At 41.5% G+C, this 25106-nt stretch overlaps 2 protein-coding genes across 14 annotated transcripts in view; both read left to right on the forward strand.

Moving 5' to 3' along the window:
* Positions 1-15607, forward strand: part of NOL8 (nucleolar protein 8) — a 29367-nt gene extending 13760 nt beyond the window's left edge. For 3 of the 13 annotated variants that reach the window (XM_025154668.3, XM_040646627.2, XM_025154667.3), the window contains exon 17: positions 9860-10202. In XM_025154668.3, coding sequence (XP_025010436.2) covers positions 9860-9961 — 102 coding nt within the window. In that variant the 3' untranslated portion in view covers positions 9962-10202. Of the gene's footprint in view, positions 1-120; positions 725-9859; positions 10204-10261; positions 10394-12110; positions 12225-12747 lie in introns of those variants that run through there. The other 10 variants (XM_040646632.2, XM_004944506.5, XM_040646633.2 and 7 more) reach the window with 8 other exon arrangements.
* Positions 6450-25106, forward strand: part of LOC121106646 — a 28322-nt gene continuing 9665 nt past the window's right edge. Inside the window, exons 1-3 of the mRNA XM_046900112.1 lie at positions 6450-6510; positions 16971-17041; positions 19692-19870. Of these exons, the coding sequence (XP_046756068.1) occupies positions 19703-19870 (168 nt within the window). The 5' untranslated portion in view covers positions 6450-6510; positions 16971-17041; positions 19692-19702. The remainder of the gene's footprint in view (positions 6511-16970; positions 17042-19691; positions 19871-25106) is intronic.

Here is a 25106-nt window from a genome sequence, read left to right on the forward strand (position 1 = left end):
AGTTGGGTAAATGATTGAAAGCCTGTATTGCACAGGACTGGTTACTTAACTGCATGGAAAAAACAAGTGGGTGGACTGACAAATTCTGATAATGCTGTGTTAAAATTGAAATGTTTTCAGGAATGCCGGAAGAAACATAAGGATGCACGAAGGAAAATGAAAACAAAACAATAAGTTTTGATGTTTCGTGTTTCTTCTTTGAAAGAGACATTTTTCTGCAACTTCTTCAAAGCTCTAGTATTTCAAAGATCTAACAGGAAACAATACTGTAAAAGACTCTTAAATATCATTTCTAAATAGCTACATATTTATTATGTCAATGCAATAAGTCCTTTGGGTTTTGGTTGTTTTGGATTTTTTTCTATATGGCTTAAATGTGACTTGCTTCTTTGTGTACTTACTAAGAAGTGGATCATTTAAAAAAGAAACAGTGGATGATTTTGCTGTGTTCTTGGACCCCTGTGCTGCATTGGGTTGAAGAAGAGCAGGCAGATCCACACTTACATAACCTATATTCAGCTGAATGTAATAGAGATCCTATTGGAGGTTCCTTTACAAGTTCTTGGAATGTTCTACTTTCAGAGTAAATGTTTACCAGAAGTTTATGAAAATGTGTATATAACTGGGAAAACCTATTAAATTAGTAGGTTTCTATTTCTTCTTCACAGAGATAATTTTTCTACTTTTAAATTGTGTATATACATTAATAAATAATAAGGACAAATGCTGCTGGTGTTGTATGCTTGTTGAATGATATTTTCACGTGTGAGGTTGTGTTCTTATATCCACTCAGCATATATGCTGCAGAGTCACGGCAGCATTAGAATACAGTGTGTTATGAAGGTGTTGGCTCTTGGCTAATTGTCTTGGAAGTTACAGCATGTTTCAGCATGTATGTGATCTTCCTGGAGACAGTCACTTGGTGTCATTTGCTGTGCACGGACTGGCCGAATGTAAGGATCAACTGTGACAGATTCATCAGTCTTCTGTGCAACATAGGAAGGATCACTCCTCTGTAGGATGGTGACTAATAGCAGCGTTAGGATTAAACAAAGATTCAAATCTATTCCGTGTGGGAGGCTGGTGGTCAAGAAAATAGGGCACGTTAAAGTAATCGAAAAGGGCATGTTAAAGTAATTCTCAAGCATGCCTTGGGATGCCTCAGCAGAAGCATGCCTTCTTACAATGATAAGTCAGAACAAAAGCTCTAAGAGAGCTCTAACAAATGCACTAAGATAGCTTTTGTGAGAGAAGTAGCAGTGCTTCCAGCTGAGGAAACCATGTATGCATAGTGGAACTGTTACAGGATAAAACATTTGGGACATGTTTTCAAGAGTGCGTGAAAGAATTGACTGAGAATAGTCTTCAGATAAGGTTTGAGGGAGATTCCATGTCTAGCATTCATTTTTAAAACAATCCAGTATTCCATTTTGCTATCCTGTGGTCACTTTTGATTTCATGACAAATATGTATGCACAGAGTCTAAGTCTATATTAAGTCTTGTTGAAAGGTAGCCAAACAAATCTACTACTAAAAATCTATTTAAAAAAAAAGGTTGGTTTTGGTGTTTAAAGCTAAGTTTTGGTAGCAAGCAGATAAAGTGGACATCTTGTTTCCATTAAATTTACAGTTAAGTCTAACATGCAAATATGCTCCTGTTCTGATAGTCTTGGAAGCCATCTCTCTCAAGCTGAGAAACACAGTATCAGTAAACTATTGTGTGAGAGACCTGATGATCACAAGGAAATGGTTTAAAGCAATGTTTCTGAACTAGGGACTGAGCAATTTGTGCAGTCAAATGATCTGTGAAAGGTTGTGGAACTGCAGTATGTGCCATTTGGAGTGTCTCCCATTGTTTCTAGTTCATTCTCTTTCCTGGAATTTTTATTTAAAACCAGTTGTACCTTGCTGCAGACCATGATGCCCAAATACTTGTTTGTATATGGTACAAGTTGTTACATGCATCACCTTGTCCTTTGTCTTTGGTTGAAAGCAGCGTGCTGAGCAAGAATTCAGAGTAATAAGAGAAACTTGTTCAGGACTGTGGGTAGATACCAAGTTGTATCCAATGAGCCTTGTTGGATTTGACTCCAAGTGCAATGCAATTTCTTGTAAGAACTCTGTCACAACACTTAACCTTCATCTTGCCAGGGTCCACCACTTAAAACAAGGGTTTGTTGTAACTTCCTTCGGCTCTTCCTGGTCTCAGGAATACAAAGACTGCAGTTGCCAGGCATTGCATTAGGAAACAAGGAGGGTAGCTGGCTGTCTCTGGGTTTAAATGACAGGTCAGTGATTGAGGAACTCTTAGTGCTGCTGAAATAAGAAATTAAAAAAAATAAAATAAAATCTAATCTTGAAAGAAAAGTTTGAGGGCAGAAGATTGAAAAGCAAATAGCCAAAGTTATGAGCAGCTGGAGGAGAAAATCTTTTCTTTCTCTAGTCCTGTGTTTTGAAGGGCTTTTTTGTGTACTTTCCAATGCTGTGTGAAGCTAGCCTGAATTATCTTCTTTCTGTTTCTCTTTCTTTAGAGTCCATTTTCACATTAGAACTGCTTTCTGCCTTCTAAAGGTATTTTGCTGTCAAAGGTCTTCTGTTAGCTGTAAAAAAAAAAAATAATATGGAAGCACCCTGTTTTGTCATGCTGCTTTGTGAACACAGCTCTTGGATTGAACTCTTTTTCTGTGGCACGTGATCCTCCTTCTGAGGCTGGAAAGCCCTCTGGGTTGTAACAGGTGCTGCATTCTGCAGGGTGCTGCCTTACAGCTTCTCTACAGTTCTGTTTTCTCCTGAGTAAGAATTACTGTGGCACTGCAGTTCTCCTGTAGTGTTTTTGTAACTGCAATCCAGAGATTTACAATGGTTAACTGCCAGGCATAGTGCATCTTAAAGACATAATGATATCTTACTTAAAATCATAGAATGGCTTGGGTTGAAAAGGACCTCAAAGATCATCTAGTTTCAACCCCCTTGCCTTGTACAGGGTTGCCAACCACCACACCAGCCTGCCTAGAGCCACATCTGGGCTGCAGGCGCGCACTGCTGGCTCATGTCCAGCTTCTCATCCACCCAGGACCCCCAAGTCCTCCTCTGCAGGGATGCTCTTAAGGAGTTCTTCCCCCAGTCTATGTGAACAGCTGGGATTGCCCTGGCCCAAGTGCAGCACCTTGCATTTGGCCTTGGCCTTGTTGAACCTCATTCGGTCCACATGGGCCCAATTCTCCAGCCTATCCTTACTTACAGCAGTATATATGGTTTCAATTAAAACTGTTCTTTTTGTGTCATTTGCTAGGCATAAAGAAATAGACACAGCAAGGCCCTGGATCTGCAGAGGGATGAAAGTATTAGGCACCTGCCCTCAGCTCGTCAGGGTTGGTAGAGTTTGTGCAGCTGTACATTTCAACCTACATAGGTTGTCATGCAGGTCAGCTGTAGAAGGTTGAAAGACAGTTCAGTTCAGTTCACTTTCACCTTTACCATACCAAAGAATGTCTGCTTTGTTTGTTCCAGGTAGTTAGGAGAGGCTATGTTAAGCATTAGAACAACTAGAAAATCTTCCTTGTAAATCTGCACTGATGTGTGCATCAGAACTGATGCTTACACAAAATGGCTGACTTGATTCACTCACAGTTACTGCTGTCCTGAAACCTTAAATCAGATGGCTCAGGTCCTTGGAGCGTTATAGGAATGAAGACTGCTGTATTAAATCACTTAATTAAAATATCTGTTTCAAAAGACAGCTTTGTGCTTTTTAAGAAGGATTTGTACATGTTTATGAAATGAAGGTAACACATTTTAAATTTTAAGATGTTAATAGCTTTCCTAATAACTTGTCTCAGCTATATGGCATATTTGACAGTATCTCAAATGGGGATCCTTAGTAGCTTTGTGCAGTCTTCAGTTTCATCCTCTTTGTCTTCTGTTCTGTTCTCTTTTTTCTGCCAATTCCGTGGTTTCCCTTGTGTTTTAAGAATCACCTGTTTGGAATATTGTATCTAGATATGCTACTGGCGTGATGTATTGAAAATATGCAATGTTTCAGTGAGCACACCTGGCCTGTCAACAGTTATAACGTGTGGTTTTTGTATGCTGTAAGTTGCCAACGTATTTACATTACAATAGCTGCCACTAAGTGGTATACTGCGTTCTGCCAGACGATGGCGTCAGTTGTACAACTTTGCATTGCAATTGTAGTGTTGCAGACAGAAAACAGATGGCAAAGCAGTAGCAGCCAGGCTGGTGAACAGTCCCAGGAATGAAGATGGGTGGGGGAAAATGAAGAAACTGCAAAGGCAACAGTATACACAGCACAGCCCGTTAGGTCTTCCATTGCTATGAGGTTGGGTTTTTGTGTCTTCTTGTTGTTGTTACTGTTTTTTGACAGAGCTGTTCACTGATCTTCTAGCAGCTGCTTAGCCCTGTGTTGTCTCCTCTGATGTGTAAAGGTTTCATCTTCTGCTGGTTTTGCTGCACGTATTTAAGGGTAGTTTAAATTCTACACTGTTGCAGTCTGCTCATACCGTTTTATAGGTAAAGCAGCATGTCTGTCTTTTTAGCCAGCTGTATGTGCTAGATCTGTGCACATACACACTAATGGACTAGTGTTGCTTAGATTGACAGTTTTATTTTTCTGTGCTTCAGTTAATATATATCCGCTGTTGGAACCCAAAAGATGCCCCTAACTTCTTCCATGCTATTCGTTGCAGCTGTTAAACTGACAGCATGTTCTGTACGCTTTCCGTCCCTGTAATGCAGTGAGAGAGGGCAGAAAACTATAATAAAGCAGGGAGGAAAAATGAGAGACCAATTGCTTCCTGAAGCAAAAAAACAGCTGTTACGTAATCGTTCACTGTTTTCTTCTCCTCCCCCACCTAATGTCACTCTTCCCTGTGCATGCTTTCTTGTTCTTATCCCAAGACAGCTTTATGTATGAAGCACCTTTGAAATACGATTCGAGCAGCACGTTTTAGGAACGAGTGTGGAAGCTATCACTAAGTGTTTCTTTGCTGAAGACAGGTGATGTTTTAAACCAGCATTTTGCTGCTGCAGGTGCATTGTCATCCATTTTGTGTATCACAAAAATAGCTTGTTTGGCTTGAGTGTGTGGGCATTCTTCCTAAAGGTCCTAGGGGCCTAAGGGTATGGTACTGCTATGTTCAGAAGGCATATCACTAGTTAGCTGCAATCCAGCTGGACCAAGCACAACGGTACTCAAATAGTAACACAGTGAGCTAGCTGGCCAAACAAGGGTTGTGGGTTCTCAACAGGCTTCTGAAACTTGAAGCTCTAAAAACTGGCCCTTGTCTGGCTGCTGTAGTCACTTTACTGCCATGAAGCACAGTAGTATAATTTTCAGACATGACTATGCAGTGAGAATATTGCTCAGATCATGAGGACGTAAATTCTTTAAGGCTTGGTCATGCTACTAAGCTATTTAAATTTGTGTATATTCATGTATTCAGCACAGTGGCTGAATGAAACAGCAAGTAAATTTATTTCCCTGGAAACAGAAAAGTAAAATGCATTAGTGTAAGACCCCAATGAAAAATGGGTTTTTAGCCTGTGTTTGTTGCTGACTAATGGCCTGCTTGCTGGTGGTTAATACAGAGCAGCTGTTAGATAGCTGGGTCTTAATTGCAGTGATGTAGTTCTGTGTACAGCCTTGAAATGACAAAAATATTATCCATTTGCTTCTGATGACATGGAGTAGATCTTAAGCATCAGAGAGGTTTAAGGCAGTTCACTTCATATTCTAACATCAATTCCTATGATTCTGCTGAAAAACAATCATCCTGTATAATTTTTCTTTTGTTGCCATCCAAGCCAAGTAAGTGTTAACACTTAAATGCTTTTTAAAGCAAAACAAGAACACTCAATACCCTCGTGACCCTTTCCCACACCTCCCAGTAAAGCAGAAATATTTCTCACGATGCTGGATTGATCTGCTCCCCACAAAAACTGTTTGTGCTGCAGCAGTCATTCATACTGGAGGCATTATATGTTCATATCTTTCTTCAGATATTGCTTAACAGAATGATTTGCTTATGCATTAATATATTTGGACTCAATCCATTTGCCCTGGAGAGATGAAATCTCTGACTCAAATATAGCACAGTCCAATAGAAATTTCTAAAAATTCCTACCAGGAGGCTTTGACTTTATTTTTATTTGAAATCAAGGCTTCTCTGGATGCAGAGATGTCTGACATCTCAGTGTAGATAACTGCTGTGTAGAAGGTCCTTGATTTAAACACTTAAGTGTGGAATTGGCATACTCAACTAGGGGGGTACTACTGCAATGTTAGTATAACAACGGCTGATTTGTCTTAAAGTATTTGATTTGATCTGATTTTTTTTTCTTTCTTTCTTTATTGAGGAAAAGGTAGGAAATCAGAAACCAAAGCAGTAAGGCGTGCAGAGGTAAGAGCACTCTGTAGTGTTAAAAGCTCCGGGGAGCCGTGGAGCAAGAGGAGCTCTTTGTGGTCCGGGCAGGCGGTTACGCAAGGGGCAGGTATGTCCTGTTTTGCACAAGTTTTCTAATCTGCTTGCCAACTACAAGTCAGGCAGAGGCGAAGACCCGGCTCCCTAGTTGGTCCTTTTTTCTCCCTCCCATTTGCTTGTAGTACCACCAAGGAACCAAGCATAAAATGGGCTCTGAAAGAAACAATGCTTTGCCACTTCTCTGAAAAAGAAAGAAGTAAATCAGCAGTGCGACTGCGTGAGCCGCTGCTTAGCGATAGTGTTTATGTTTCCCTGGATTTCCTTCCTCCTTCCTTGGCCAGGTTGGCCGAGGTCCCAGCTGGGGGGTGCCCCTGAGGCTGTGGATGGGGCCCCTGCTGCCCCCCAGCCCCAGGATTTCTCAGGAAAGAGAAATGGTGATGTTAAAGCCGGGTCTGTGGGGGTGTCAGGCTGAGAGCAGCTGTGCAGAGGTTAGCCAGGCTGGCACAATCACAAGTACAGCGTGCTAGCGAGTAGATTGCATGAAATGATTTACAGCTGAGGGAAGAAGCCAAAGGATTTTCAACCAACCAATGATGCCTTCAGAGGACTCGCTGTTCCCTGGCATGGAAAGTTTTCTAACTCCCCAGCTACCAGCCATGCTCCGTGCATTCTTTTTCTATGTACTTGCAGCTTGCGTTTTCTTTTAGCAGTTACAATCCACTGCAACCAGAGCAGGAGAAAATAAACCTTTAATGTACAACTTACGTCTCTGTAAAACATGGAGCTGATGCTGTAACTTTTTCAGTATTCCTCAGTATCTTTCCCCTTAAAGCTTAATCTTCCCCATGTTTTTAAAAGCAGTATTTAGCGTTTGAAGCAGCTCTACTGATAGTTACAATGTTTTCAACATCAGCTTTCTTAGAGTAAGTGTGATTGGGGTGTTCCTGCTTTTCCACTCCTGAGTGGCCGTTTCAGATGTATATGTTTGGACTTGGCTTTGTCAAGGTGTGTTCTTTAATAAAACTTGGACACATCTATATCTTTCTATCTCCAGAACACGCTGCATTTAGCTTCCAGAGTATAGAAGAAATTCCAGTCTGACTTCTGTTCTCTACTTCCGTTTTATGCTTTGCTGTGTTAAATATAGATGCCATATTGTTCACTGAATGATACAGCTGCTATCCTCAGTGCTGTCCTACAGACTTCATCTTCCATGGAAAATAATCTGTTCTCTCGTTGTATAAAACATCCTGGGCATGGTAAAATGGTCATCATCTACAAAGGAAGAAAGAGAGGCCAATCCCTTACAAATGTTCTTGAGACGTTTTGTCAGTTAAAAAAGCAAAGACATCTTTTGGGTGGTTCTCTTTAAAGAAGGAAGAACGAAGAAAGGTGTTACGGAGTTCAGTATGTTTTTATGTCTCAAAAAGTAAAGGTAGTTAACGTGACCTGTGCAGATTGGTTGCTGAGGAGATGAAAAGGGGACTTCTTACTAGAATACGTGTCTGCTGCTTGGGTTTGTGTGATCAGATTTTGGCTTTTTCACCCTGAGAGTTATGCCATGGAACAGGAAAAAATCTGTTACTCTGATTGCTTTTAGTTCTTATAGTTCTAAATTTAGAACATGTTTTCCCTTAGAAGTACTTAGCATTTTCTTAGAGATGGCACTGGAAGGTAAGATGCAGTAAATAATTGGAATTACCTTAAAATCTGTATTTTCAGTGCAGGTGTTAATGGAGGTTGGTAGGATATTGCTTTAAACTGGGGTACTTGATAGCTTACTTACACAGGTAAGTCTTTCTTAAAACTAAAGTTAATGTTTAATTTGGTAGCCTGTTTATGTCGCTTGCAGTTTGTACTGAGAAGTTATAAACCAGTTCTTTGACAGCATTAGCTCTATGGAGCTACAGTCTAAGGCAATCTTTACATCAGAAATCCTGAAGGCCCTCAGCAAGCAGTTGCACAGCAATCCTTTTGCAGAAAGCAGTTGTTAGGAGCTAGTGTTGTGCTAACTGCCTAGGCAGTAAATAAAGGGATGGATGTACTCCATGCCAAAATACACTTCTCTGGGCAGAGGTAGGCAGTAGCTCACGGGTGCTTGTTCACACTGTGAAAAACTTGAGTTGAAGAGTTTTAGTTTTGATTTTTGGGGGAGAGGGTTGTTTTTGTTTGCTGGGGAACTGCGGGTTAGTTGTGATATGTGAAGCTGAGCTCACCTTCCCTGCAGGAGCTAAGCCTGCCTTTTCACAGTGCGTCCTTGCTCCCAACCACGGGGCTCTTGGCACAGCCTAAATGGGAGGGTGACACTACTGTGTGTGTGCTGATACTGACATGGAAACAGTTGACTTCATTTATGGTGCTGCTTCCACAGACACGGGGCTAAGGTACTGCAGCCCACACTGCAGGGAAGAATAATTGTTCATACCTCTTTCAGTAACAACTTCTGTGTAAAATCCTCATCCAAAGCTGAAAAAATAGGAAGAAATACAAACTTGTTGAAGAAAGATAGCCTTGCATTATTGATGGAAAAAATACATTACTGGCCTCTGTTCTTCGTGGTCGTGTTTATCACTGGACTCCCTTCAGAAATGCAGTTTGCTGTTTCCTACAGGAGCTTGCTGCAGTGCCTGCCTGCGCAGGGGCGGCCACTCAAGTGCAGGGGAGCAGCTGGGGCATGTGCCAGCATTCCTTCCTCCTGCGTGTCCTGTGGGTGCAGTGAGCAAACAGAAGGGTCACATGGAAGTGCCTCACTGATTGGCTGTTTGCCTCTGTCGCACGCATCTGATCTTTCTAGCATTGGCGGAGTTCAAACCACTCTTTATATTCAAACATGATAATTTGCATTAGGCAGAAAAGCAGGATGTAGCCTACTGGTAGGGTGTGTTTGCACGTGCAATAGTTCATTTTGTGACTCCAGTGTGTTGCAAAAGCCAAAAAGTGCACGCCTCGTGTTTTCTGCTTGCAATTCACTCTAGTGACAAAGGGCTCATAACTTTTTGTCCCATTGCTTTTGGTTACTGGAAGAGAGTTTTCCCATTTACCACAAATGAAGGGTGCTTTGATGTTGGATTTTTAAGTCCCTTTTACTGCTGAAGTCTGCGTGTATGGTGTCTCACATCAGTGCTGGTTTTGAAGATGGCACCTGAGGTTGTCACGATTACACAATTGATAGATGTGAATTCTTCAGACATCCTTATTAATTTACTCCTTTTAATTACTCCTGGATGGTTTTCTCAGTAGGTCGTCCCATCACCTGGGATCATTTACTTAAATGGTAACTTTTTTTTTAAATAAATAGGAATACTACTGAACCCCATGGCCTGCTTGGGGCATGCTCAGGCAAATCAGTTCTTTGAACGCTGAAGTTGTTCATTTTATTGAATGCTTCTGTTTTGGTTTTTTTTTCCTTCCAAATTCAGCACTGGTTTGTGTTAGAAAAGGAGCAGAGGAGGTGGTACGTCAGCTCACCCATTTCACATCTTAGGCAGCAGGTATTTCTCCATTGCTTTTTCCTGGGCTGATGCACGCCGTTGGTGACAAGAGTGAATGCTGGGAGGGGTGAGACTTTCAGACCCTCAGCCTTGTCAGCACTGCTCTTAATATGCAAAAGCTGAAAATGTTGGGTGGTTTAATAAAAGTGGGCAAAAAAACTTGAGAGGTATTTTAATTGTAAGCCCTCTGTTGGTTTTGTTTTGATTGTTTTGATTTTATTGGTTTTCTTGTTTGCTTTGGATTTAGGAGGGGGGTTAATTTGCTTCCAGATCTCATCCAGTGCCTTTTGAAATCGCTTCTCTTTGTTCTCTCCACTTTTCTTCCTACAGTGGTCACGCTGTTGTAAAAGATTTTGATCAGAAAATACACCAGCAGGGATTGGAACCACATTGTTCTGTTGCTTTGGAAACAACTGAGGAGAGAAGTTTTCATGGCTTCACACGAAACTCCCACGGACAAAGGTTTTCTGCCCTACACTGGGCTTAATTTCAGGGAGTTGTACATTCTTGGGCAAACTTACTGCTTTTCCTCCCAGCCTGAGGGGAGACGGCCATTGGGTGCTGAAATGCAGTGCAGTTTGGTGGTGCTGCGTAGGCAGGGCAGTGTCTGCAGCAGTCTGCTGTGGCAGAGGAGGGCTGGTTGTGCATAGCTGGAGCGGGCAGAGTTTGTGTAGCAACAGCTCTCCAGCCAATCGCCAGAGGTGTTAGATAAAGTGGAAGCCTTTGTAGCACTTCCTCAGCTTTTATCTGTGAGATACGCCGTATTCTTTCTGGAGCCCCCTCCTGCACTGCCAGCGTCAGACAGCATCCTGAAGCTTTCCCTCTGTTCTGTGCAATAGAACCTGGATATGGGAAACAACTGCAAGTTGAACCTAGCTGGTTTTGTCTAATCTTTCCGTTTTGAGCCATGTTTGCCATGAGAAGGCTTTGTATTTTGTTTTCCTCTGCCTTCCTTGGAGAGCACTGTGCAGTGCAGGCTGTGCTGTTTGGCTCAGTAAAAGGCCTGGATTTGTGTGTAGGCATTTTTTAAGAAGACTTAGTGGGGGAAAAAGAAACTCTCATTGGCCTTTAGTTTCTCAACGTGTGTTTTGATTAACAAGACTACAGCAGAGGGAGTTCTGGAAGCTACTGCATACAGCAGAACGTGGCTCACCGTATCAGAGAGGGCTGACTCATCAACGGCTCGCTCTGCTATTAGCGAGCTTCCTTTAATGAGGCGGAGGGGGTTGGATAGCGAATGCAGATGATGCTGGCAAGTAGCCTTGCACTGTGAGGAGATGGGAGAGGTTAAGAATGAATGCAAGGCAGAAAAGCTAGTACTGAGGAACTGAACACTCTTCCCACCTTGCAGCTATTTAAGATAGCTGAATGCACTGGATAATAGAAATGCAGAAGAAAATGATCCCCAAAAGCTCCTCAGTCCACTGCTCTGTGTTTTGGAACAGAGGAAGATCAGTCTTTTTCTTAAATGAGCTGAGTTTTCTTCTGCTGAGTAAACATCTCCAGCCCAATGATCCGGGCTGTTTGGTGAAGCTGTATCATCTTGGTAGTGAGCAGTGTCCTTGTTCTGGTTAAAAAACAAAGTCCAACCTGTAGTAACAGCAGCTGAGTTTCAGGGCAGATACACACCGCATGTCTTGTTGTTACACACAGAGGCCTTGTTCTGCAGAATAACACGTCCTGCTGGTTCTGACAAGTTCTTGAGTTCCGTTTTATGGTCTTTCATATCCTGCAGCCCTGTTAGCATTTATTTTTAGAATTCTGTGTTACCCAAAGCCAAAGGGATGACAGCCTGTTGCTCAGCTGCCAGAGGTGGCTGAGGGCACTGATCACACAGCAAAGCATGCAACGTTTGGGAAACGAGCAGTATGACACATGCTACATGTGTACAAGGCCACAAACAGAGCTAAACAGAGAGCTGTTTCATATGTAGGTGCTGTGAGCCAATCACCATTCTATTAATTAAAAGTGACATTGATATGAAATAGTTGTGACTTTGGGGTGCCAAGGAATGACCCCTGTACACGATGAAATTAGCTAAATTTGCTATGGTGTATTTTGAATAATGCACTGTGAAACTGGCCTCTAAAACGAGCTTTTATCTTGGCTTCAAGAAAGAAAGCTGTAGCACTGCAGCATTCTTTAACTGTTGTTTTTTCCTTTTTGGTCGATGTGATAGATGCGTTTCAGTGACTTCTGCACGTATACTAAGACATGTGCATGACTGCAAGGGAGACATCTTGTTTCAGGAAGTTCAGTGGATGGCTGGATGTTCAGGAAATATCACTGACCAGTAAGTGACTGCTACCTGTGTTGTTGGTAAGAGAAGGAGTTCTGTCAAGAAACTCAAAAGTTTGCTATAACTGGGGAGGTAGGAGTGGGAGAGGAAAAGGAGGCTGACTATTGCTCTCATTATTGAAAACAAATAACTATTTTGAAGACAGCCTGTAGTCCACGAGCTGCGTGGAATCAGGATGCTCTCACTGTCTAGTTTCAACTTGCAGATGTTTTGAGGAGATGCTAGACAGCCCTATTGTACCCCACAGAAAGCGATTGTTGAGTTTAGGTGTGTTTGCTGTTTTGACTGCATTTGTTCATGACTGTGAGGTAGCTGTCTGAGTAGAAGGGGAGGAGAATGGAATGAGAAGCCTCTCTTCCTAGTATCTTATTCCCTACGCTACTCCTCTCAACGCAGGAGGAAGTCTCTGTGTCCCACTTACCTTTTATCTGACTAGAAAACAGCGCTGAGTTTGGTTCCTATATTTTGCTGTCTTCTCCACGCATAGAACTTAAAACAGAATGGATCTGTCTATCAGGTTTTGCAGGTTGGTGGAGTAAGTTGTTTGATGCCGAGGCAGGAGCTATAGATGAAAGAGGCACAGGAACCATGATGATTCTTTCCATCAGAAGACCAGGAAGGTCAGGACATATTCCTTATATCCACTGATCTGAAATGTCAGCATGAAATAATTCTAGCCTGGAAACAGCAGCATCTCAGATGTGTTGGTAAAATGACGTTGGCTGAAGTAGTCTTCCTGGCATCATAAGAATACAAACCACTATTCTCATAGTGGCATAGAATAGTAGCACAAGAAGAGTGGAAGCTGGTAAGTCAAATCAGTGGACAGTAAGCTTCATTTGGACTTTGGCAGCTCAAGGTTTCAATATGTTTGTTTCTGTTAACTTCTCTTTCTATTCCACGCTTTACAGTTCAGCAAGTGCCATATGATTTTTAATTATTTCATTCCTGCCTCCAATCTGTATTTGAATCACTATAATGAATTTTCACTGCTCAGTTTTTACCTCAGTTTAAGGATGTGAATTCTACCAACCACAGAGCCAAAGGGAGTTTCAGCAAACTGCAGCAGTGCAACAAGAGGAGGTTTGCTGGTCGTTTAAAGATGTCTGTGTTTCAGTATCAGACTTAGAACTGGTGCATGTTGTTGCTGTATGCCATTTTTTTGTGAAACAAAAATTAGGAGGTGATTACAGTCTAGTCTGTTTTGCATCATAGTCTTGTGTCTTCTTATAGTTCCATAATTGTATATTATAGGAGGTTCATTAAACCACATTATAGTTATACTCATTAAATGTTATTTTGCCTTCAATGAAGGCAACTTAGCTTTCCCCTCACTTCTGGCAACCTGAAGGAGTAGGAAGCCACTAGTCAGACATCAATGCAATGCTTGCAGACCTTCACAGCTCGAAGATCTCACTTTGAGTTTTGCTGTGGGTTGTTCTGGTTTTTTATTTCTGAAGCTGAAAAATAGAAAGTGTCGCTTCTCTGATTTTAGGTGAAAGCTAAATTCCACTGAAATTATGATTTCAACACCTGGGCCTTTACAGAGAATACTACATCTTGAATGGGCAATAAAACCTTCATTATTCCAAATATTTTTTTTCCTATTTTTGTGATAAGTGGTGAAGATAAGTGATAAGACAATTAGTATGTTTGGTAAAGTACTTGCCATTAGACTTTGCCTACATATCATAAATCAATAAATCTAAAAAACCTATTTTTTTCTTTGAGTTCTGAGCATGCATTGACAATATTTACCCTCTGCAAACTGCCGAGCACTTGGCTCTTCAGCACACCAAACCACTGTTAGTGGCTACTCTCGCCTCCGGTCAAGGAAGCAAATAGAATATTCCTTAAGATAGTCTTTTCTTTATTATGCAAGCACTTTACATATGCTTAAATTTGTGGTTTCTGATTTCATGGAGGTGTTCAGCTAGCAGTTAGGCAAACATAGAATGTCACTCTGTTTGGCTTTTTCTTGGCAGCACCGCTGAGACAGCTGCAGAGAAACAAATTCAGAGTCAGGTTCTGCTCACCATTTATCCCCTCCATGCTCACAAGCACTGGCTTCACAAGGTGTCAAAATGCAGCTAGGGGAGTGCTGAGCAAGAAGTACCCAGAGGCAGCTGAAGTTTTGGATAAGAACAACCTTTTTTATTCCTTTTTTTTTTTTCCTTTACCATTCCAGAAATGCAGGCAAGGCAAATGGCCGTACAGCTTTAGGTGTTATCTGACTGCTCAAAGCATTTTATCTGAGAAATGAAGTTACCTTGTTCAGGTATCCACATGTCAGGAGCCAGATGACCTCTGTCCATGTGTTTGTCACATATAAGATTTTCTGTGTTTATGTGGGGCTCTCTTCATATGCTTACTTGCGTGGGCTGTTCCCTTATTCAGATGTGCACATATTGCACAGTCCCTGAAAACCTAATACAAGTTTATACAGTCTTCTTCCTACAGGATTCTCCCCTTGGAGGGATATCTGCCACTGGTGATGCAGTACCTGCTTTGCATCAAGACATCTCAAGTATGGTTGCCCATACCAGACATTCATTATGTAAGATCTTATTTTAGATCCTTTGCATGTAGTTGAGGGCTATTTATACCTGCTTGATTTTTGCATGTGATTCTGGCAATGATGGAATGTAAAACATTGCAGCTTTTAGAAATTCCTTGTTTTAGGTTGGCTTTTGTCTCTGCTATGAATGCAAGTGACGAATTGCAGTAATGGTGGGGAGAACACATTGGTAACAGAGAGGCCACTGATCAGTGTCTTTCTCAGAAGGTTCTCAGGTGAGGTTGTTTCCTCTTTGAAAGATGTATGTCTGTGGTCTTGGTTCTGTACTATACTATCTTTAGAAAAAGGAAAAAAGAAAAAGCTAAAATTGAAGAAAAAAGTAATAAAATTTGCAGTCTTTCCAAGAAAGATTTTTCTGAGTGTAAGCACAGCTGAATGTGACATGCTGTACTTGCTTGAAGACAGCTGTGGGTTTGATTTTTTATTTTTTTTATTTTTTCCCCTGCCTTAACAGCATATCTGTTTTTCGGTGTAGATTCCTCCAGATTTTCTCTAGACATCTTCTGCAGACAGTCCTCTCGGGTGTGATTTGCAGTGCCCACTATGCATAAGCAGACTGATGAATTGCAATCCACTTATGTCTCGGTGTAGATAGCTGTGGATGCTTGGATGCTCATGTATTCTGCACTATAACTGCGAAGATAGTAGATTCCAGGCGCGAATGTTATCATTTGTACTGTCAAGAAGACAGGAAGTAGCAGTGCCTAAGGAACAAGATCATATAGTTCAGACACTGTTTTTAATTGTAAGTGAAATTTGAGAGGCTGAGTCGACAACATTATTATTATTATTATTATTATTACTTTTATCAGGTGGTGGTCCTTGGATACAGTAGGAGAAACCCATTTAATGCAGTGGTCTTGTTTGTCTTTGAAGGATAGTCTCAATTCTTTGAAGGTGATGGTGGGTAGTGAAGAGCTGAACTGTTGGGTTGCTCAGCATGTGGGTACCTATTGAACATGGTTGGATGTTTAAAAATAAGTAAATAATTTAAGAAATAGGCAAGGCTCACTAGTTCCTGCAGACCCCAAGAAATCAAACCCATGTCTGCTTGTGTGACCCCATCTGTTGAGCTCTGGGGGTTAAAGCACTTTAAAAAATGTTTCTTTGAAACTGGAGTAGTGCTTCTAAGTTAAAGATAAGGGCTTTTATACTGCAAAAGATATAATAAAACAGTATCTAAAGCTCCTAAATTAACCAGAACTGTGACTAAACAACAACAAAAATACCTTACAAATACAATTATTTCCAGTCTCCCAGATCTCAGTCTGGAAGGGCTGCAATGGTAACCTGCTATGCAACAGCAGTGGCTTGGTGGGTGGTGCTTAATTCCAGTCCCATATAGCAACATAGGGACTGATCTCTGCAAACTTCAGTGTTGTGGAGATGGGCTGCTCCAAAGGTCTGTTTCATGTTCTTGTTCATTGAAACTGTAACTGTTCTAAGGAGTCTGTTTCAGTACCTGCTTCCTGAAATGGAGATCGCTGGATTTATTCCTGTCCTGCTGAACTCTGCAACTGTGCCAAATCTACTAAAGGGCAAATTTTCTTGTTTGTAAGCCTTTTCCACTTGAGAGAACAACTAAATGGACTCCGTAGCGATAACAGATCTGCAAAGCAAGGTTTTCACCTTTGGTCTTGGGAGAGAAGTACAATAAAAATGGCAGAGAGAGTGAAAAAGTTTATTTTCCACTCTCAGAGAGCAGTTTGATCCCCCTACCCCAGGTTCTTACTCTTCGTAAATAACTTCCCAACATACAATTAACTGTTATTAATACTTACAGTTCTTACCATGTTTCAGGAGCTCTCTGTATCAGACAGGCATGAGCCTGGGATTCTTCTGTTCTGAGCTAAGGTGAAAGTCTTACTATGTGACAGTGGGAAACAAACAATTGTTAAGGGGCCAATTTTAGGTCTCATAGCTGCACCAGGCACTGGTTTCTGCTTCTGATTTATTTAATATTTCTGCTTAATGACATATTTCAAGGGAAGAACTGTCAGATGTGTATGTCGGGCTCAGAAGTCTTTCAGGTACATACTGGGTGTTAGGCTGGGTAAGATCTGCCTGCTTTGGGGACTTAGGATGGCCATGTTATTCTGCTTTGTATTTATCAGAGTTAGTTGCTAAGAGTGACTTGCCTTTTTCTCTTTTTTTGGCAATAGTAAAGCAGTGCCTTTCCCCCCCGTGTGCTGGATCTTGCAGCCATGTCTCTGGTCCCTGGTTTATAGTGCCTGTAAGTAATGTCTGCAAATCAACATTACAGCTTTGGTGGCAGGAGGCGTTTGTAAGGATACAAGTGGAAATGATTTGTCTAACTCCTGCAGGCTATCAGTGGACTTTGTACTTATCTGCCCATCCTGACTGCTTTTTATTCTTTCCTTTTTTCTTTTTTTTTTTCATTTCTTGCTTCTGATCTTTACTACTGACCAAAATAAATAATTTTTAGAAGTCATAACAGCATTTCATATTGCTGTAGAAAATAATTACTTGGGTTATCGCATCCTCTGCAGTTGTAGGCCCATGACTTCTGTCTTGTGCAGCTTTTCTTATACTATCAGATCAGAAAGTGAAGATTTCTTCTACGAGCAGAGAAGTCCCCAGCCTTGGCCTCCTGAAAGGCAGCATGAGGTTCACTGTTTCATTCAGTTATCATGGGTACAGGGAAACTATTTCATACCAGACCTCTCTCCATTTAAGTTTGGCTTGGTTTGATTTGCTAACAGAAATAGGACTCAAAGGCAATTCGTTGATTGCCCTCCTATCCTAAATCAGGATGCAAGCCACTGCTGTTCCCCCCGGTGACTGACAGCAAGTAGCTGAAAACTATAAATGTTTTTTGTATGAGAAATTTGTTCTGTCAGCCCTTTTATTGAAGCAGTGATCTGAAACAAGAAAGGTTATTCTGTTATTTCACAAATGAGTTGAACTAATTTCTGATCAGACGAACCTGATCAGAATTAAAGTGGCATGTAAGAGGCAGTGACATTTAGAACTCATCAAAAATATTTACAGAGGGTAATCCATCCTACACAAATATATACGAATACTCTGATAGCACCTTACAGAGCCCAAGTTCTCTTCTGCATTATGTGAAAGCTTTAAAATGTCCTCTAAAACCTTCATCTGAAATGGTCATTAGGCACTTATTCCAGATGCTTTTAAGGGTTCTTTGCAATACCAATTGTTCTGTTGGGCTCTCTGAACAGAGCAAACGACTGCTGTTCTCTTGAAATTTTGTCTAAAGCTGTATTTCAGACAGTAAAATACAGGATTTATTGAAATGCTGACTTTATTTTTTTGCTGCTCGTAAAAGATAAGACATGAAAATTAAATATACGACAGATGCTAGAGATGTCTCATCTCAGCTGAATTGGGTTACTATGTAAATCTTCAGTCATATCCTCCTCTGCGCTGCATCTCCTTACTTTTTCTCTTGGTTGCATATAAAAGGCAGAAATGAACTGTGCTGAGGACTTGCTGATGACAAAAGGAGCATGTGCTCCTTTTGTGCCTGGCATTCATCTGACCACATGATCAGCAAGCCAGTCCTAATCTCCTAATCCAGCAGCAGAAGTGCCTTCAGTTAATTTTGTTTCTGTTACAGTTGATTTGGGTCATGGTGTAGTCAGGTACCAGAGCCATCTTGAGATGCAGGGGGAGCACGTGGCTGTAAGAGTGGGGATGAGGGCAGAAGTGGGAGAGGAGGGAAATTAAAACCACTCTTCTGCGGTTTGTAACATGTAACAGATAGCTTCCAGGTACTTACCAGTGGGTTTTTTTTTTTTGCTGTTCTTTGTTGTCTATTACTCCATGTATACTGTACAAGTAGAAAGGCTATGCGGAACTGAGTGCTGTTCTGGCATCTTGCCTGCTTCCTGCCTGAGTGCCCCCACTGCAGGATGAGAGATTTGCTTTGTGACGTTCCATGGAGGGTACTGAGCTGCCACTTCTACTCGCTTAGAGACAACTTCTTGCACAGAACGGGAGGAGATGCACGGTGTTCCATCTTCAAAGAGGGCTTTACGCTATGCTGTGACTGTGTATTCCAGTAATGTTCTATGGATTTTCAATTCACTCTGTCACATCACCTTTGTGGTATGTCTTCTGTTTCTCTTTCAAATATTTAGAATTCTACATTTAATAGTTTGTATTAAGAAGTTTATGGCTAAGAAAGCAGTACATTGAGCAGTCCAAGGCACGTTGGTGTGTTAGTTTTGATTCCCTCTCTTCATCTAGTTGTCCTCTTATGAATTCTGATCTATACAGATTATTTTACTCTCACCTCACCGTTTGTCTTTCTTTGACTGTACTTTTTGGTAATACTTGGGTTGCCAGTAATTCTGTGACATGGCAGTGTTTAAATGTATGTATAAAATACTTATCTCTGTTGATTACCAAAACATCTTGTAAAAGCTGGTTGTTTTACATAGAATCAAGGAATTATAGAATGGCTTGGGTTGGAAGGGAACTCAAGGATCATCAATTTCCAACCCTCCTGCCACAGGCAGGGCCACCAACCTCCAGGTCTGGTACTAGAGCAGGTTGCCCAGGGCTCCATCCAGCCTGGTCTTGAACACCTCCAGGGACGGAGCATCCACAGCCTCTCTGGGCAGAGAAAATGCATTTAGTTGTCAAATAGTTGGAGAAATTAGAAGCTGGTGGATTGTTTTCATTAGATGGAGAAAATGGCAAGAAACCAAATGCAGGCACACTACAAACAGAATTCAGGAACAGTGTCGGTGTGCAGTCAGCGTTCCTTACTCAGAATAGAGTTCGTGTAACTAGAAATGGATGGAAGTGCTGTGTTTTGGAAGTTTTACCCCTGACATTACTAAATGTTCTTAGTGGAGATTGTATTCTGATTCATGGTTTGCCATTACCAGGTGTGACTGCGATGCTGAAATTCCAGGTTGTGGAGGAACACGGGCAGTACATGTGCTGTGTGACACAACCCATCGCCGTGGGCCTCGCGGCCTGTGTGTGTGTCTGCACTGCGTGGGTTCCAAGGCAGCAGCCCTCCCTGGAGCAAGGAGCCCTGAGCAGCACAGCATGGGCAGCCCAGGTGGGTTTTGAGGGTCAGGTCACCTCTAGCTTGCACAGTGTGTTGGTTCTCTGAGGCAGTTCACTGGTACTGTCTCATTATTCCTGTCAGTTAAAGAATGCACTCTTCTTTTCGTTATGTGGAGATGCTTGAACAGATTTTGTCTTTCTTTCCTACCACAGAAACAAGTAAATATTTACCAAATAACACACAGAAATTATTGCATTTTAATCTACTTTAGTTCTTTGTCATTTATGGTCTATCAGAATCTTTTTAAACCAGGCTGATGAATAGGCTTAAATTATCATTTTATGCCTCTTTTTTCATCAAATTAAGCTTGAACTCTGAAAACTAGAGTGTCTGAGTGACAGTGGTGCTACTCAAATGAAATGTTCATTAGATCCATGCAGCTGTCATGAGATGTTTGTTTCCCCTGACTTGCAGATTCTCCTAATCCTCTCCTGGTGACTGCAGCATGCAGGCGGCTGGTACCCGTGTCCTGTTACCTGCTCCAGGCAAAGTGGGCCAGATAAGATTAGTACTTTAAATCAGTGGCCTGAGCTAACTTGTCTGGATTTTTGCTTGTGTGATAAGATAGCAGACCGCTTCATGTGAGTGCCAGTTCTGCAGAGGAGGTGGTGGTAATCATGGCAGAGAGGCAGGCGGCAAGTTCACGTGGTTAAAGTCATCTTCAAGGCTTTGCATTGAATAGAATTGATGATGCTGATAATATTTGGAAAACATAGAGCTAATCCCTGCTGATGTAATTTTACAGTCCCTGAGAATGATTAGCCGAGTTCAGTTTTGTAATACCCAATAACCCTGTTTGTGTTTGTGGAAAGCAAAATGTGGCAAGTGACCTTGGAGGCTGGTAGTTATCACTTCTGTTCTCTTGAGTATTAAAACTGGAGCTCTAAGCCAGCTCCCCATTCAAATATTCAAACAGCTTTTTCAAAGCTGATGGCTTCCAACTGGAAAAGTAAATAACTTTGTGATAAGGAGAAGTCAATGGAGTCATTGTGAGCAGGCTGCACCTGTGACCTAAGGTGCTTGTCTTAAATGTACAGTAATAACGAGAATGGCACAGAATGCAGTGGAGTTGTTAAAGCACTGGTTCTAGCTTTACTTCACGTTAATGGTTCCTTCCTATGAATATTTTGAGTTCTCACATCATTGATGTAACTGAAAGACAGACACAGTTAGACATCCTGAGGCCATCCGGGTAACAGGGAGGAGTTTAAAGGAGCTACTGCTTACAATATGTTTACAAATTCCAGGTTGTCCTTTCATGAAGCTAATTGTGCACGTAGTGCTGAAGTATTTAACTGTTGTCATTATCACTGTAGAATTGAAAGGCAAATAATTGTTTGTGAATTACTGCAGCCTTTGATAACACAAGGCTAGTTTTAGTTCCATACATTTTATGAATGGGACAAACCAAATGAGCCCATTGTGCATGCTTTGGAAAGCGTGGAAACTGTTGACAAGTGTTTACTTAGAATGTTCATCTATACTGCGTGTATTCCCAAAAAGTGCATGTCTGAAGGAGGTACTGAGCGTCATAAGTTACATGGAATGGGCAGCCTGGTGTGGAATGCCTGGATGGCAGATGGGCAGTCAGTGCAGAACCTTGACTGGTTGGGTGCCTCCTACTTTTGTAGAAGGCTGTGTGGACAGCTGTAGTCAGTCTGACTGTTTGCAGGACGGACTTTCTGCAACTACTGGGAGAAATCCGTTGTACTGGAAATTTCCTAAAGATGGACTTTGATCTCACTTCATGAGATGAAGCTGGTACTGATGGTGCTGCAGATTCTTAAGAGCTGGGTAAATGAGTTACCTCTCCATTTGGATGGAAGCCATGAAGACAAAATAAGTACACACCAAGTACTCTGTCATTACTAGCTATGTTTGTATGTGGAATAATTTAGCAGAGTGCTGAACTCTTTTATTCTCCAAATATTTAAAGATTGTAGTGGTATCATTCCGTGTAGTAAAGTTGTATTAACCTTTCCTGTCATGTTGCTATCCAAAGAAATTGTTTTGTACTCATTGGTCATGGGAGACCTTCACCCAGCTCTGCAAGATGGAAAAAAGTTTGAAACGTACCTTTGAAAATTGCAATCAGCTACTTGTATTTGGGAAATAGAGGTCTGAGGAGCTTTCATACATCTTTTCTACAGAGAATTCCTATATATTCTGTATTGAATTGAGGTTATGTAGCTGTTTTTAATCCCATTGTTAACATATTAAGTTACAGGAATCTTTCCACTTAAGTGAGCAAACACAGGAGGGTGTTTATGTAACTGAAGATCTGCAACTGCCAGTAGAATTAATTAGGAGAAGAATAATTAGGCAAGTAGTAGAGTCCAAATGGTCCCAATAGAAAAATGTATTGCAATCCCAATAGAAATCTCATTAATGTTGTTGTTTGTGTTGAGCTGTGCCTCTTGCCATACCACAGAGGAAGGCAAATGTGGAAAGAGCTCAGTGGGGTGTCAGTTTGGGTACGAAGCAGAAACAATATCAAGGTTTTAAACAGTCTAATCTCGTTGTTGTCACTTAGTCCTGGCTGCAACTCCAATATCTGCTTAAAAGCCTTTCTTGGCTGAATGAGCCACTTGTGGCCAAATAGGTACAAAAGAAAAATTCAGTTTGGGACTTGTTACAGAATTGTTGCTTCATGTATCAGAAACAGGTTGTCCCGTATCTCAAGCAGATAACCAAATAAAAAAATGAGACAACGCTTATTTCAAACATTTTCTGCTCAAACTCAACAGCTTGGTCATTAAAAAAGAAGTTAGTAAGCGTATAATCTAGACCTTTCATTGTAATGTTAATCAGACTGAAATATAAGGAAGCTCATTCTGACACCTTGTTCCAGTTACAAAACTGGACGTTTGTATGAAAGCCATAGAATAGCTGGCTTTTTCATCTGCATTGTGAAAAGACGTGGATGCTCATTACAAAGAAAGCCCTCGGGTTTTTTGGATCTGTAAGGGACAAAGAACTTAGGAGAGAACACAGTCTTAACAGCATCCACTTTCTTGACCGATGTATTTTGGGACCTGGGACTACGTGGGCATTCCTCTCCAATTCCAAGATTAATGAGCATCATGTTGTATTTGTAGTAAAGCAGTCTCTTTGGTTCCTGGTGTGTGGTAGCAGTGTCTGTGGTTTGTCAGTGGGGCAATACCTTGGTTCCCTGTGGTAAGCTGAGGGCAGGAAAATCAGGTTTTCAGTCTGTAGAGAGTTGTGCGCAGCCTGGTTGCTGCAACAGAGAAGATGAGTTTTTCTTATTATTTTCACTTGTTTTGACATCTTATCTTTTTTAGTTCTTTTACAAATTACTGCATTTTGCTCTACAACACTGTACAGTACAGAGTGCGTGTTTCAGGCTTGTTTCATAGGCACACTGGGGTAGTATATAAGATGAAGTAGTACATACAGTCAGAGTGTCTTCTGTGAAAACGTAGCAGTAAAAGCAAAGCATTTTACAAGCAGTCATTCAGAGCTTGCAAAGAGAAGCCTTGTACCATTTCAGAAGATGTATCTGAGGCCTGGAGGGGTTGGGGAAGCTGCTTAAGGATCACGAATGTCATCTGCAGCAATGCTAGCAATACAGATTGTCCTGCACTACTCCACTTTCCGACAGCGTTAGAACAGTAGCCTTCATTCTTCTACCAGTGAGCTAATCTGAAAGAGTGGTCAGGCGCTGGAATGGGCTGCACAGGGAGGTGGGGTCACTGACCCTGCAGGTGTTCAAGGAATGTTTGGATGTTGTGTTGAGGGACGTGGTTTAGTGAGAGCTGTTGGTGATGGGTGAATGGTTGGACTGAGTGATCATGTGGGTCTTTTCCAACCCTGGTGATTCTGTGATTCTATACAGCACCTTTTGGGTTTGAACTGCTAACAGGATTTTGTTCTGTTTTCTTTTGGTAAGAAAGGACAAGCTAGAAGCTGAGTAATGTGTGATGTAGTGAATGTGTTTTATTTTTAGTGAACGGTAAATGAACCCACATTAAAATATTGTTGACGGACAACTTTGGAAACCAAATGCATCTTTTTGTCATAGTGAGAGTTTGCAATAACTGTTGCCTGCTATCTTTGTAATTACCTACTCTCCCCCATTGGATGTAGTTGCTGTTGTTTCTAATTAGCTTAGTTTCCTGTTACAGCAGCAGCTGTGGATAAATACCAGTCAAGCCAGCCTCTTTCTTATATGAATTTTTAAAAATGTGTCTATAAAATATTCACCAGCTCTGGATTCCTGGAGCCACATTCAGGCACACACACTGCTTGTTTAGTGAAAGGAAACCAACATCCAAGTGAGAGTTGTGCAACTCTTCCTGAAGGCAATAAGTATGAAAGCAGAGTGCAGAGAAGAAACAGAAGTAGTTGCCTGACTACGAGTCTTGGAACACGGTCTAAATACATGACTATGAATGCTGAATTTGTTGCAATTTATCAGCTAACCAATGAATGTAGTATTAATGGCAAAGCCTTTCTTTTGATGCTTTCTAAACACAGCCCTTTTGTAGTCTTCTCTAGAACTTCTAGGAGGAAAAGTGTACAAAAGATCTGTGCAATGAATGGGCAGCAAGGCTGGTGCCTCGGAAGGGACCTGGCTGTGATATACATACCAAAGCTGTACTTCAGCACTTGCAGCACGTGCTGCAGTTAAATCCAGTATGTCTGGGGAGCGTTGAACACCTACATTAGAGATACAGCAACTGTGACAGATGTGCAACAGCTCTGATGCATATCCAAATTACCAGTTGCTGTGCAAACACTGCAGTTAGACAGCGGCTGCTTCTCTCTGTAATATTCTTGAACAAATGACATGAATGCATTGCACAGCACAAGCATGACTAAGGCCAGTGCTTTCAGGACTTGGCAAGATTTACTGGCATGAAGGATCTCTTCACAGCTAACATGTGCTGAACACAGACTTTGCCTCTCGTGTGTATGGAAGTGGGGTATTTCAAGCGATCATGGTCAGAACTGTATTGCAGTACGTAGCCCTGTTTCCACACCTGAACTTCTTCCAATTCATGTCTTTAACAGTCAAATGCTGACGCTCTGCTTCTTGGGGAGGTGCTGTACTGAAGGGACTCTCAACAAACATCACCCCTGCAGGTCTCGCTAAGTGAATTCATAGGAGCCTGGCTTCATTAAGCTCAGGGCTGCTGGGTAGCATTCTGTCTCCCATGTCTGCCTCTTACAGCATGAGTCAATTTAGGTGAGTCAAATTAATAAT

This window comes from Gallus gallus, chromosome 12 (genome assembly GCF_016699485.2).
Source record: "Gallus gallus isolate bGalGal1 chromosome 12, bGalGal1.mat.broiler.GRCg7b, whole genome shotgun sequence".
Classification (NCBI taxonomy): Eukaryota; Metazoa; Chordata; class Aves; order Galliformes; family Phasianidae; genus Gallus; species Gallus gallus.